The sequence below is a fragment of the Chanodichthys erythropterus genome, chromosome 11 (genome assembly GCF_024489055.1).
Source record: "Chanodichthys erythropterus isolate Z2021 chromosome 11, ASM2448905v1, whole genome shotgun sequence".
In the NCBI taxonomy this organism is placed as follows: Eukaryota; Metazoa; Chordata; class Actinopteri; order Cypriniformes; family Xenocyprididae; genus Chanodichthys; species Chanodichthys erythropterus.
Genome location: NC_090231.1, coordinates 2,002,898 through 2,018,356, shown reverse-complemented (window position 1 = coordinate 2,018,356; position 15,459 = coordinate 2,002,898). Strand labels below are relative to the sequence as shown.

The window sequence follows — 15,459 nt, the reverse complement described above, 5'->3', positions numbered from 1 at the left end:
GTCCCTTTCTGAAACTTTGAAGTTTCAGCTCAAAATACCCGACAGATCATTTATCATAGCTTGTCAAATCTGCCCTATTTGGGTGTGAGCAAAAACACGCCATTTTTGTGTGTGTCCCTTTAAATGCAAATGAGCTGCTGCTCCCGCCCCCTTTCCAGAAGAGGGCGGAGCTTTAACAGCTCAACAACAACAAAGCTGGAGAATCTCACGCAGACAAAATGAGGAAAGTCTTCAGCCTTACATTGTTCAAGCCGGAGTCGACACTGATGGAGAGACTCAGGAAGAAGTTACAACTTTTAGACGTTTCTGAATGGTTAGTGGATAAATTGATGTAGTTGCTGTGGAGTTGATTCAACTCATCCACTAGCATGTGCCGTCATGTTCATCTTTTGTGTTGAATTGACCCTCGTTTGTGAAGCAGTCCAGCGTAAAATGACGGCATTTACAAAAACAACTCTTCCTCTTCTCTAAAGCAGCCCAACATGGCCCCGCCCCCTTTGTTGTGTGTTCTCGGGGGCGGGGTTTATGTACATTTTTGGGGTTAGTGATGTCACCATCCCAGGAAAAAGCTTGTTGTAGTCCCTACCAGCTGTTTGTTGTAGTCCTTAAACAGTGATTTCTGTAAAAGAAAATATCTCTTTGCATTGAACTTTGAGCGTCGTAACTTTGCAGATGTTGTTTATGATCAAACAGCAACATTACACACTAAGACCCATGTTGAAATCCCTACCGTCCATCTTGAAATGAAATGAAAGCAAGCTGAAGATTGGTATGCAAACGGTAGCTCATATATAGTTCCAAAAACACACAAGAAGCGTCAGGATAATAAAACATCAGCAATCACAGACATTCACATTCATATATATATATATATATATATATATATAGAACAATGTTGATTTTCTCAGATTGTTTTCAAATGACTGATAGTGCCCTCTACCTAGTGTATATGGCATGTCCATGAATATATTTACTGTTTTTAAATTACATTTATTATAATTTGTTGTGTTTGTTTGTATTGTTTTATTGTAATGTCTGAATAAATTTTAAAAAAAACTTCTAATGACATTCTTGTAAACCGTAAAAAAAAGAAAGAAAAGAGAGACATTGAATGCAAGTGTAGTTAATAATTGTTCTCAGAAAATATTACTTTACTTGCTCAAATTTAATTAACTATTTCAATAAATAAAAAATATCTCAAGACAGGTTCTTGTCAATGCAACTGTAAATTTTACTTATGTATTTCAATGCAACCTGTTCTATTTATTTATTCATTTATTTTAATTGAATTTAATAGGGACATTGCATGTTAATGAACATCAGTATAAAAATACAAAATGTAAACATGCCAAATTACAGCAACATTGCTCATTTACATCTGTAGTCCCTGAAAGAAACTGAAAAAAAAAAAAAAATTATTTTGGTCCTTTAAGAAAATAGCGTGTGGAAATAAATAATCATCAACAACATTTCAAATACTGGCAACACTTTATAATAAGGTCTTATTTGTTAACGTTAATTAACGTTAGTAAAAATATAATTGTTTGTTCAGTGCATCAACTAATGTTAACAAATTCAAATTTTAATTTTAATAATGTTGAAATTAAAATGAAATAAATGCTTTAAATAAATATTTCCCATTGTTAGTTCATGTCAACTAATGTAGTTAACAAATCTTAACTAATGGATCATTATTGTAAAGTGTTACCCAAATTATAAATTATAATTTTATTCTCCTAAAAATACATTCAAAGCACAAGTGTAGTTTGAAAACATTTTTAAAAATGTATCCCCAGTACAAACACATTAGAAACACTTAATGAATATATAAATTAAGTTCAAAATTTAAAATGCATTATAAGATAGATGGGAGTCAAACAGTTTTAGAAAGGGAGAAAAAACTAGTTTTTCAATACGTCTGATGTCAAAATCAGTTGCGTGTTCATTCCTGCTGTTCCAGTATGAGTTCTGTGAGTCGGTCGATGTCTCTGATCGCCGGGTGACACTGAAGGATCATGATAATGACGCTTTCCTGGTCTGGGAAGATGGGCGCTAAACTCTGCTGCAGCTTCAGCGTCTCCTCCGCCGTCCTCTCCCTGACCTCCTGACCGCTGCCCGACCCCTGACCTCTGCCCCCCGGTGTCCAGTCTCGGTACTGCAGCACTTCAGTGTGAGCGCGCGGCACGGGAGATGGCGAGGAAAAGGACGCGGACGCTCCTGCAAATGTGTGACTTCCTGGAACAGGTGAGCTGCTGGGAAAATATTAACAAGAGTCTTTGGTTTGTTTTCCTAGAAGAGAAACACTGCGATGTTTAAATATGAATATGTGCTAAAAGTGATTATTTTGGTCACATTTTAGAGAACAATAGCATTGGCTCTAAACCACAGACATGAAAATTAATCATTGATTTAATATTTACAAATGTGGTTTACAGATAAATGGCCTCATTTGGTGGATCTCCAAATAAACAAACCCAGATAATCGCCTTACAGTGCTGATCACTAAATGCAAACTTTTCCTAAATATAATGGCATAAATATATTATTATTAAATTATAATCATTTGAGTATGTGTATAACAACAATGCACTATGAATATTTAGCTAGTTTCAAAAACGAATTATGTACACTACCATTCGAGGGTTTGCGTTCAGTTAGATTTTTAAAAGAAATTAATACTTTTATTCAGCAAAGACACACTAAAAGTGACAGTAAAAATATGTATAATGTTATGAAAGATTCTGTTCTTTTGAACTTTCTATTCATCAAAGAATCCTGAAAAATGAAATGTATGACGATTTCCACAGAAATATGAAACTGTTTTCAACATTGATAATAATCATAAATGTTTCTTAATCATCATATTACTGGAGTAATGATGAGCTTTGATCACAGGAATAAATTACACTTTACTATTTATTCACATAGAAAACAGCTGAATCACATTTTAATAATATTTCACTATTTTTACTGTATTTTGATCTAATAAACGCATCCTTGATGAGCAGAAGAGACTCTTTATAAAAGCGTTTAATACTCTCTCAGATCCACTTGAGCAAAAAATAACTGTCGTCGTGAAAGAACAAAACAACAAAATGATTTATCAGCAGAAGTGATGATGTGGTGCGAGTGATGCATTACCGGTTGTGTTTATGTAGGAAGTCTCTGAGATGCGGCCCGCCGCGGCCCAAAGGATCGTCCGGTAACATGAAGAGATCTCCAGCAAACACGTACTGCAGCAAACTGAAACAAGCATGTTCATCATCACTAAATGACACATATAAAGGCCTTTCACGCATACGAAACCTTCATAGGGATTATCTTAAAGTGCCCCAATTGTGCTTTTCTGGATATTCCCTTTTCTGTAGTGTGTAATAAACCTGTTTGTGAATGTAAAAGATCAAAGTTTCAAAGATAAATGGAATTTTTGTCTTCTAAAAGAAAGAAGTGATTCTGAACTGAAACGAGTCGTCAGTAATTCAGTCTCACTTCCTGCTGAACCTATGTAGGTTTGTCACTCATTTGCATAATGGTCTTCATTGGCTGATCAGCGTCTCTTTGCCCCGCCCTCAATCACTGTAGTTGTATCTGAGGCTGGAAGAGTTTGGTTCATATCGAGAAGATGCTGTTTTCTGCTGCCAAAGCAAATCCACTTTGATGAGATTGATACGGTAAAACCGACGCCATCGTTACTGTTTGAATCACAAGAGCTGAGATTCAGATATGATAATGAGCGTTTGGTTTCTGACCAATCACAACAGACTGGTAAAGTGTTGTTTGACTTTGAATGCATGTGAATCTGTTGTAGGAGACTCTGAAACCAAACTAGGAACATTTAAAATAGCCTAATAGGGGGACTTGATAATTCAGTATAATTCTTTAAATGTGAAGAGCAGCAGAAATATCGCTTTACACATAAAACAATCAAATCATATATTATGCCAGGAAAAACTAAAGATGTGAATGACTGTAAATATACTGATCTGATATTACACAGACGCCCACCTTTTCTTAATGATGTCTCTCCACGCGGGCGATTCGTCCACCAGATCTCTCAGGTTGTCGTTTGTCACAATCACTCCATTCGTTTTCTGCGCCAGCGCCAGCATGAACCTGAAGAACAATCGCTCATTATCTAAAGAAACAAGCGCAGGTTTCTTTCCCACATGTTTCCTGTTTTAGTTTTTATCACGGCTGTTGATGATCTGCTACTCGCTATAAATATTCAGGCCTAAAGTTTTTAAGTTGCATATAAACTTCCATCTGTTTGGATTACAACCGTTTTAACATAAACTAAATGTGATGCATATTCGTCAGTGAAACTAATGAAACTGGTTTCATGGCATAGTTTTTGCTTTGATTTTATTTAAATAATTTTCAAAATGCATTTATTCAAATGGCTTAGAATCAGTATAAATTATTGCGAAAACAATTAAAATCAGTTGAAAAGTATGAACATGGTATAACAAATTAATATAATATAATATAATATAGTCAGTCATACATAAATGACACTGGTAAGAACAAGGTAACATTTATTTACATGAATGCACAGGTCAGATTTCCGTATAAACTGAACATTTTAAATATACAATAAGCAGGTTTATACATTTATCATCAATAAATACAATTTGTTTCAATCTCATACATTTTAACTGAATATTGCTTGTTCCACAGCTAGCCATATTTAACCATGATCATAAAAATCTAATTATCACAATGAACATATTTATGCTGATTCTCAGCAATTTGAATAAATGCATTTCGATTATTGAAATAAAATCAAATAAATGCAGATAATTAATAAAAAAACTATGCCATGATTTTTGACTGACAAATATGCATTACTTTATTAGTTAAAACTGTGAAATCCAAATGAATGGATATTTTATATGAAATTTGCATACATTTTAAATTTAGGTATAAATATATTTACATACTCGCTTTCAAGTCTTCACACAAATGATGATTTAAAAACACAAAAACTTAAATTCTGATGATAAAACTGATTGTTGTTTGAAGCTTTCAACTCGACTGTCAGATATCACAGATGATCTTTGAACAAATAGTTTAATTTCTTTCTGTCATCATTTACTCTTATCTTTCAAACCTGTATAACTAACTTCTGCAGAACACGAAAGAAATTAAAGCTGCAAGCAGCGATGAAAGGGCCTTCACACCCGCGCTCACCGCCACCCGTTGGCCTCAGTGAATACAAGGGAAATATGTCAAAGTCATTTCAAAGTGCCACACTTCCTGCTGCCAAAAGGTGGCACTTTGACCATAACTGAATATTGCCATGTAAATGTCTTCAGGTCAGGACTATTATCAAACATGTCAAGTTTGGAGCAGATTGAACATTGTATGCCTGAGTTACAACAACTTCCTGTTTCATGGCGTTAATCGCATACATTAACACTTAGCCAAGTGTTTCATGATTTAACATGTTTCTAACATGTTTGGCACTTCATGGCAATCAAATCAAATCAAACACCAAAGTCACGTGATTTCAGCAGTTTGACACACGATCCGAATCATGATTCGCCACAAAAGATTCATAACTCTCCGAATCTTCCTGAAGCAGTGTTTTGAAATCGGCCATCACTAAATAAGTCATTATTTTGTTTTTTTGGCGCACAAAAAATATTCTCGTCGCTTTATAATATTAATATTGAACCACTGTACTCACATGTAATGATTTAAATATGTTTTTAGTACATTAATGGATCTTGAGAGAGGAAATGTCATTGTTCAGGCCTCACTGAGCCATCGGATTTCATCAAAAATATCTTAATTTGTGTTCTGAAGATTAATGAAGGTCTTACGGGTGTGGAACGACATGAGGGAGAGTAACTAATGACATTATTTTCATTTTTGGGTGAACTAACCCTTTAAGTGAAATTTTGTAGGTGGCGCTATTGAGCCATTTTGCCACATCTAATTCTAAAACCCATATCAGACATAAATTTTCACCACTTCTGACGCATTTGCCAAGTTTCATGAGTTTTCAAGCATGTTTAGGCCCTTAAAAATGTGATTCAATTTGGAGAAGAAGAAGAAGAATTGGCCGAGCAATTACAATAGGGATCTCACACCATCGGTGCTCGGCCCTGAATATTTTGAAGAAAAATGGAAACAAAACAACATTGAACTTTCCACTGAACTTTCATTTCATAAAAAAAAATTCTTTTAGTCATGCAGATTTTGAAAGGCATGAGTAAATGATGACAGAATGGTGAAATAATCCTTGCTGAACATGGCTGTGTTGATCTGAGAAGGAATCATGAATTACCGGTCATCATATGAGTTGATTCTCTTCCCCTCGACCTCTCTGGAGGGAGTGTACGAGATGAAGCCCAGATCATGGAGTTCAGTCAGGTAGTGCTTTTCTGCAGAAGACACAGAACCACATGATGCTTTCACACGAGAATAAAGCGCCGTTGGACGATTTTGAATCACCGCTTTATGAAGCATTTGCTTTCAATCAGTTGTTCGGAGCTCATCATATCATAAACAAGGCTTCGTTACGTCATACTGTTTGATTTCAAAACCCTGATCATCGCTAGACAGAGAGTGTCTAATAGTTCTTAACTGATCTCGGATCAGTTTTATAATGTAGGCTCATTTTTAAATTATCTAATTAATACTTAATAATGATAAATGATGCTTTAATTAACCTAGTTTGCCAAGCACTTCAAAGAACCTGCATATTTAATAGCATTTAATTATGTAGATCGCATACACTTTCATTAAAAAGTTTGCAATTGGCTTGTAAAATGTGTCATTATACATGTCTGGACTGAGTTTGTGAGTTGTGACCAGCAGGTCGCCAACCTGTGGTGTTTTGAGCGCTTCGAAACAGCGAATCGTTTTGCGAATCAATTGGTTCAACTGATTCAGAGCTTTGAAAAGCTTTGTTTCTCCCATCACTAACGGTAACAACCAACTGTTATGATACTGACATTGAGGCATGATATTGTTAGAATCACATTCAGAGTGATTCCAGCTGACGATGGACAATAAAAAGACCCCAAAGACGTCCATCTAGTGTGTTTACAGTGGAAAAAGAATGGAAAACAGCCCTTTAATCTTCATAGTTATGGTTCATATAGGCATAAAGTGAGCATCACCTTTATTCCTCGAGTTATTCTTCTGCCTCCACTGAGGGATGAACACTGTGATTTCGCGATGTCCTCTTCCCCAGAAGTGCTGAACGGCCAGAGCGATGCCTCGACAGGAGAAGAACACTCCCAGACCGTGACTGCGGAAGATCCAGCGATTTCATCAGATCACATTCACAAGTGCACGTACAGTTGATGTGAGTCAGTGCACTGAAACATTCACTCCCTACAAACTACCTGAACACACTGTACTAATCATCATCAGCTGCTCACTGTTATATTATCAATAACGTCATGTCTTCTTGAGTCAGTATCCAGAGTAAAAGTGCTGCTCATCCTCAGTATTTTAATCTTGTTTGTCAATATAAATCACATAAATATGCTTAAAACAGGACACATTTACTTGAGAAGAAGAAATATATTTCCAGGGAAGGAAATAAAAGTGTATTTTGTCTTGTAACATTGCACTTTTTTATTATTAATATTATTAGCAAACAGACAAAAATACTCATTTGGACTTTTTTGTGTGTTCATTTACACTGTACGTTCTTCCTCGTCTTGTTTTCCAGTAAAAAATATCTAAAGATTCTTAAATCAAAGTACATTTACTGGAGACTCATAATGACATAAGATGTCTTGTTTTCTAAGAAAAGTTTATAATTTTTTTTTTTTTTTTTGCTTAAAGCAAGAACAAATATCTGCCAATGGAGTCATAAAAAACTAACTTGACTCAAAGAGAAAATAAAAGTATTTTCATGGCCCAATGACATATTTTAAGCATAAAACACACTTAACACTACAGGCAAAACATATTTGTTAATATTTTATTATTAATATTTTTTTTATTATTATTAAATGTAAGAATTTAACCAAATCTTATTAGATTTGAATAATAATGGCATTATTAATGTTTTAAGGTAAAATAAGGTAATAACTATGGAAGCTTGTTTATGGAATAAAACAATTGAAAAGATATTTGAAAATTAACAATTGATCATTTCAATTGATAATTGAAAATACTTTTTATCTCACAATTCTCGCAATTCTGACTTTTCTCTCACAATTCTGACTTTTCTCTCGCAATTCTGACTTTTCTCTCGCAATTCTGACTTTTCTCTCGCAATTCTGACTTTATAACTCGCAATTCTGACTTTTCTCTCGCAATTCTGACTTTTCTCTCGCAATTCTGACTTTTCTCTCGCATTTCTGACGTTTCTCTCGCATTTCTGACTTTTCTCTCGCATTTCTGACTTTTCTCTCGCATTTCTGACTTTTCTCTCGCAATTCTGACTTTTTAACTCGCAATTCTGACTTTTCTCTCGCAATTCTTACTTTTCTCCCGCAATTCTGACTTTTTAACTCGCAATTCTGACTTTTCTCTCGCAATTCTGACTTTTCTCCCGCAATTCTGACTTTTTAACTCGCAATTCTGACTTTTTAACTCGCAATTCTGACTTTTCTCTCGCAATTCTGACTTTTCTAACGCAATTCTGACTTTTCTCTCGCAATTCTGACTTTTCTCCCGCAATTCTGACTTTTCTCCCGCAATTCTCTTTTTAACTCGCAATTCTGACTTTTTAACTCGCAATTCTGACTTTTTAACTCGCAATTCTGACTTTTCTCTCGCAATTCTGACTTTTCTAACGCAATTCTGACTTTTCTCTCGCAATTCTGACTTTTCCAACGCAATTCTGACTTTTCTAACGCAATTCTGACTTTTCTCTCGCATTTCTGAATTTCCTCTCGCAATTCTGACTTTCCTCTCGCAATTCTGACTTTTCTCCTCGCAATTCTGACTTTTCTCCTCGCAATTCTGACTTTTCTCTCGCAATTCTGACTTTTCTCTCGCAATTCTGACTTTTTAACTCGCAATTCTGACTTTTTAACTCGCAATTCTGACTTTTCTAACGCAATTCTGACGTTTCTCTCGTATTTCTGACGTTTCTCTCGCAATTCTGACTTTTCTCTCGCAATTCTGACTTTTCTCTCGCAATTCTGACTTTTCTCTCGCAATTCTGACTTTTCTAACGCAATTCTGACTTTTCTCTCGCATTTCTGACGTTTCTCTCGCATTTCTGACGTTTCTCTCGCAATTCTGACTTTTTAACTCGCAATTCTGACTTTTCTCCCGCAATTCTGACTTTTCTCTCGCAATTCTGTCTTTTCTCTCGCAATTCTGACTTTTCTCCCGCAATTCTGACTTTTTAACTCGCAATTCTGACTTTTTAACTCGCAATTCTGACTTTTCTCTCGCATTTCTGACGTTTCTCTCGCAATTCTGACTTTTCTCTCGCAATTCTGACTTTTCTAACACAATTCTGACTTTTCTCTCGCAATTCTGACTTTTCTAACGCAATTCTGACTTTTCTCTCGCAATTCTGACTTTTCTCTCGCAATTCTGACTTTTCTAACGCAATTCTGACTTTTCTCCCGCAATTCTGACTTTTTAACTCGCAATTCTGACTTTTCTATCGCATTTCTGACTTTTCTCTCGCATTTCTGACTTTTCTCTCGCAATTCTGACTTTTCTCTCGCAATTCTCACTTTTCTAATGCATTTCTGACTTTTCTCTCGCAATTCTGACTTTTCTCTCGCAATTCTGACTTTTCTAATGCAATTCTGACTTTTCTCTCGCAATTCTGACTTTTCTCCTCGCAATTCTGACTTTTCTAACGCAATTCTGACTTTTCTAACGCAATTCTGACTTTTCTAACGCAATTCTGACTTTTCTCTCGCAATTCTGACTTTTCTAACGCAATTCTGACTTTTCTAACGCAATTCTGACTTTTTAACTCGCAATTCTGACTTTTTAACTCGCAATTCTGACTTTTCTCACGCAATTCTGACTTTTCTCTCGCAATTCTGACTTTTCTAACGCAATTCTGACTTTTCTCTCGCAATTCTGACTTTTCTCTCGCAATTCTGACTTTTCTCCCGCAATTCTGACTTTTTAACTCGCAATTCTGACTTTTTCTCTCGCATTTCTGACTTTTCTCTCGCATTTCTGACTTTTCTCTCGCATTTCTGACTTTTCTCTTGCAATTCTGACTTTTCTCCCGCAATTCTGACTTTTTAACTCGCAATTCTGACTTTTTCTCTCGCATTTCTGACTTTTCTCTCGCATTTCTGACTTTTCTCTCGCATTTCTGACTTTTCTCTCGCATTTCTGACGTTTCTCTCGCATTTCTGACGTTTCTCCTCGCAATTCTGACTTTTCTCTCGCAATTCTGACTTTTCTAACGCAATTCTGACTTTTCTCTCGCAATTCTGACTTTTCTAACGCAATTCTGACTTTTCTAATGCAATTCTGACTTTTTAACTCGCAATTCTGACTTTTCTAATGCAATTCTGACTTTTTAACTCGCAATTCTGACTTTTCTAACGCAATTCTGACTTTTCTCTCGCATTTCTGACTTTTCTCTCGCAATTCTGTCTTTTCTCTCGCAATTCTGACTTTTCTAACGCAATTCTGACTTTTCTAACGCAATTCTGACTTTTCTCTCGCAATTCTGACTTTTCTAACGCAATTCTGACTTTTCTCTCGCAATTCTGACTTTTCTAACGCAATTCTGACTTTTCTCTCGCAATTCTGACTTTTCTAACGCAATTCTGACTTTTTAACTCGCAATTCTGACTTTTCTCTCGCAATTCTGACTTTTCTCTCGCAATTCTGACTTTTCTCTCGCAATTCTGACTTTTCTAACACAATTCTGACTTTTCTCTCGCAATTCTGACTTTTCTCTCGCAATTCTGACTTTTCTCTCGCAATTCTGACTTTTCTCTCGCAATTCTGACTTTTCTCCTCGCAATTCTGACTTTTCTCCTCGCAATTCTGACTTTTCTCTCGCAATTCTGACTTTTCTCTCGCAATTCTGACTTTTCTCTCGCAATTCTGACTTTTCTCTCGCAATTCTGACTTTTCTAACGCAATTCTGACTTTTCTTTCGCATTTCTGACGTTTCTCTCGCAATTCTGACGTATCTCACGCAATTCTGACTTTTCTCTCGCAATTCTGACTTTTCTCTCGCAATTCTGACTTTATAACTCGCAATTCTGACTTTTCTCTCGCAATTCTGACTTTTCTCTCGCAATTCTGAATTTTCTCCCGCATTTCTGACTTTTCTCCCGCAATTCTGACTTTTCTCCCGCAATTCTGACTTTTTAACTCGCAATTCTGACTTTATAACTCGCAATTCTGACTTTTCTCTCGCAATTCTGACTTTTCTCTCGCAATTCTGACTTTTCTCTCGCAATTCTGAATTTTCTCTCGCATTTCTGACTTTTCTCCTCGCAATTCTGACTTTTCTCTCGCAATTCTGACTTTTCTAACGCAATTCTGACTTTTCTCTCGCAATTCTGACTTTTCTAACGCAATTCTGACTTTTCTAATGCAATTCTGACTTTTTAACTCGCAATTCTGACTTTTCTAACACAATTCTGACTTTTCTCTCGCAATTCTGACTTTTCTAACGCAATTCTGACTTTTCTCTCGCAATTCTGACTTTTCTAACGCAATTCTGACTTTTCTCTCGCAATTCTGACTTTTCTAACGCAATTCTGACTTTTTAACTCGCAATTCTGACTTTTCTCTCGCAATTCTGACTTTTCTCTCGCAATTCTGACTTTTCTAACACAATTCTGACTTTTCTCTCGCAATTCTGACTTTTCTAACGCAATTCTGACTTTTCTCTCGCATTTCTGACCTTTCTCTCGCAATTCTGACTTTTCTAACACAATTCTGACTTTTCTCTCGCAATTCTGACTTTTCTCTCGCAATTCTGACTTTTCTCTCGCATTTCAGACCTTTCTCTCGCAATTCTGACTTTTCTCTCGCAATTCTGACTTTCCTCTCGCAATTCTGAATTTTCTCTCGCATTTCTGACTTTTCTCCTCGCAATTCTGACTTTTCTAACGCAATTCTGACTTTTCTCTCGCAATTCTGACTTTTCTAACGCAATTCTGACTTTCCTCTCGCAATTCTGACTTTTCTCTCGCAATTCTGACTATTCTCCCGCAATTCTGACTATTCTCCCGCAATTCTGACTTTTTAACTCGCAATTCTGACTTTTTAACTCGCAATTCTGACTTTTCTCTCGCAATTCTGACTTTTCTAACGCAATTCTGACTTTTCTCTCGCAATTCTGACTTTTCTAACGCAATTCTGACTTTTTAACTTGCATTTCTGACTTTTCTCTCACATTTCTGACGTTTCTCTCGCATTTCTGACGTTTCTCTCGCAATTCTGACGTTTCTCTCGCAATTCTGACTTTATAACTCGCAATTCTGACTTTTCTAACGCAATTCTGACTTTTCTCTCGCAATTCTGACTTTTCTCTCGCAATTCTGACTTTTCTCTCGCAATTCTGAATTTTCTCTCGCAATTCTGACTTTTCTCTCGCAATTCTGACTTTTCTCTCGCAATTCTGACTTTTCTAACACAATTCTGACTTTTCTCTCGCAATTCTGACTTTTCTAACGCAATTCTGACCTTTCTCTCGCAATTCTGACTTTTCTCTCGCAATTCTGACTTTTCTAACACAATTCTGACTTTTCTAACGCAATTCTGACTTTTCTCTCGCATTTCTGACGTTTCTCTCGCATTTCTGACTTTTCTCTCGCAATTCTGACTTTTCTCCCGCAATTCTGACTTTTTAACTCGCAATTCTGACTTTTTAACTCGCAATTCTGACTTTTCTCTCGCAATTCTGACTTTTCTAACGCAATTCTGACTTTTCTCTCGCAATTCTGACTTTTCTAACGCAATTCTGACTTTTTAACTCGCATTTCTGACTTTTCTCTCGCATTTCTGACGTTTCTCTCGCATTTCTGACGTTTCTCTCGCAATTCTGACTTTTCTCCCGCAATTCTGACTTTTTAACTCGCAATTCTGACTTTTTCTCTCGCATTTCTGACTTTTCTCTCGCATTTCTGACTTTTCTCTCGCATTTCTGACTTTTCTCTTGCAATTCTGACTTTTCTCCCGCAATTCTGACTTTTTAACTCGCAATTCTGACTTTTTCTCTCGCATTTCTGACTTTTCTCTCGCATTTCTGACTTTTCTCTCGCATTTCTGACTTTTCTCTCGCATTTCTGACGTTTCTCTCGCATTTCTGACGTTTCTCCTCGCAATTCTGACTTTTCTCTCGCAATTCTGACTTTTCTAACGCAATTCTGACTTTTCTCTCGCAATTCTGACTTTTCTAACGCAATTCTGACTTTTCTAATGCAATTCTGACTTTTTAACTCGCAATTCTGACTTTTCTAACGCAATTCTGACTTTTCTCTCGCATTTCTGACTTTTCTCTCGCAATTCTGTCTTTTCTCTCGCAATTCTGACTTTTCTAACGCAATTCTGACTTTTCTAACGCAATTCTGACTTTTCTCTCGCAATTCTGACTTTTCTAACGCAATTCTGACTTTTCTCTCGCAATTCTGACTTTTCTAACGCAATTCTGACTTTTTAACTCGCAATTCTGACTTTTCTCTCGCAATTCTGACTTTTCTCTCGCAATTCTGACTTTTCTCTCGCAATTCTGACTTTTCTAACACAATTCTGACGTTTCTCTCGCAATTCTGACTTTTCTCTCGCAATTCTGACTTTTCTCTCGCAATTCTGACTTTTCTCTCGCAATTCTGACTTTTCTCCTCGCAATTCTGACTTTTCTCCTCGCAATTCTGACTTTTCTCTCGCATTTCTGACTTTTCTCTCGCATTTCTGACTTTTCTCTCGCATTTCTGACTTTCCTCTCGCAATTCTGACTTTTCTAACGCAATTCTGACTTTTCTCTCGCATTTCTGACGTTTCTCTCGCAATTCTGACGTATCTCACGCAATTCTGACTTTTCTCTCGCAATTCTGACTTTTCTCTCGCAATTCTGACTTTATAACTCGCAATTCTGACTTTTCTCTCGCAATTCTGACTTTTCTCTCGCAATTCTGAATTTTCTCCCGCATTTCTGACTTTTCTCCCGCAATTCTGACTTTTCTCCCGCAATTCTGACTTTTTAACTCGCAATTCTGACTTTATAACTCGCAATTCTGACTTTTCTCTCGCAATTCTGACTTTTCTCTCGCAATTCTGACTTTTCTCTCGCAATTCTGAATTTTCTCTCGCATTTCTGACTTTTCTCCTCGCAATTCTGACTTTTCTCTCGCAATTCTGACTTTTCTAACGCAATTCTGACTTTTCTCTCGCAATTCTGACTTTTCTAACGCAATTCTGACTTTTCTAATGCAATTCTGACTTTTTAACTCGCAATTCTGACTTTTCTAACACAATTCTGACTTTTCTCTCGCAATTCTGACTTTTCTAACGCAATTCTGACTTTTCTCTCGCAATTCTGACTTTTCTAACGCAATTCTGACTTTTCTCTCGCAATTCTGACTTTTCTAACGCAATTCTGACTTTTTAACTCGCAATTCTGACTTTTCTCTCGCAATTCTGACTTTTCTCTCGCAATTCTGACTTTTCTAACACAATTCTGACTTTTCTCTCGCAATTCTGACTTTTCTAACACAATTCTGACTTTTCTCTCGCATTTCTGACTTTTCTCTCGCAATTCTGACTTTCCTCTCGCAATTCTGAATTTTCTCTCGCATTTCTGACTTTTCTCCTCGCAATTCTGACTTTTCTAACGCAATTCTGACTTTTCTCTCGCAATTCTGACTTTTCTAACGCAATTCTGACTTTCCTCTCGCAATTCTGACTTTTCTCTCGCAATTCTGACTATTCTCCCGCAATTCTGACTATTCTCCCGCAATTCTGACTTTTTAACTCGCAATTCTGACTTTTTAACTCGCAATTCTGACTTTTCTCTCGCAATTCTGACTTTTCTAACGCAATTCTGACTTTTCTCTCGCAATTCTGACTTTTCTAACGCAATTCTGACTTTTTAACTTGCATTTCTGACGTTTCTCTCACATTTCTGACGTTTCTCTCGCATTTCTGACGTTTCTCTCGCAATTCTGACGTTTCTCTCGCAATTCTGACTTTATAACTCGCAATTCTGACTTTTCTCTCGCAATTCTGACTTTTCTCTCGCAATTCTGACTTTTCTCTCGCAATTCTGACTTTTCTCTCGCAATTCTGACTTTTCTCTCGCAATTCTGACTTTTCTCTCGCAATTCTGACTTTTCTCTCGCAATTCTGACTTTTCTAACACAATTCTGACTTTTCTCTCGCAATTCTGACTTTTCTAACGCAATTCTGACCTTTCTCTCGCAATTCTGACTTTTCTCTCGCAATTCTGACTTTTCTAACGCAATTCTGACTTTTCTCTCGCATTTCTGACGTTTCTCTCGCATTTCTGACTTTTCTCTCGCAATTCTGACTTTTCTC

At 36.5% G+C, this 15,459-nt stretch overlaps 1 protein-coding gene across 4 annotated transcripts in view; it reads right to left on the bottom strand.

Moving 5' to 3' along the window:
- Positions 1–992: 992 nt before the first annotated feature.
- Positions 993–15,459, bottom strand: part of khnyn (KH and NYN domain containing) — a 31,885-nt gene continuing 17,418 nt past the window's right edge. The window contains exons 5-9 of one of the 4 annotated variants that reach the window (XM_067400929.1): positions 7,131–7,261; positions 6,293–6,389; positions 4,006–4,113; positions 3,142–3,243; positions 993–2,249 (exon numbers count right to left, since the gene is read on the bottom strand). In XM_067400929.1, the coding sequence (XP_067257030.1) occupies positions 1,943–2,249; positions 3,142–3,243; positions 4,006–4,113; positions 6,293–6,389; positions 7,131–7,261 (745 nt within the window). In that variant the 3' untranslated portion in view covers positions 993–1,942. Of the gene's footprint in view, positions 2,290–3,141; positions 3,244–4,005; positions 4,114–6,292; positions 6,390–7,130; positions 7,262–15,459 lie in introns of all 4 variants that reach the window. The other 3 variants (XM_067400928.1, XM_067400931.1, XM_067400932.1) reach the window with 3 other exon arrangements.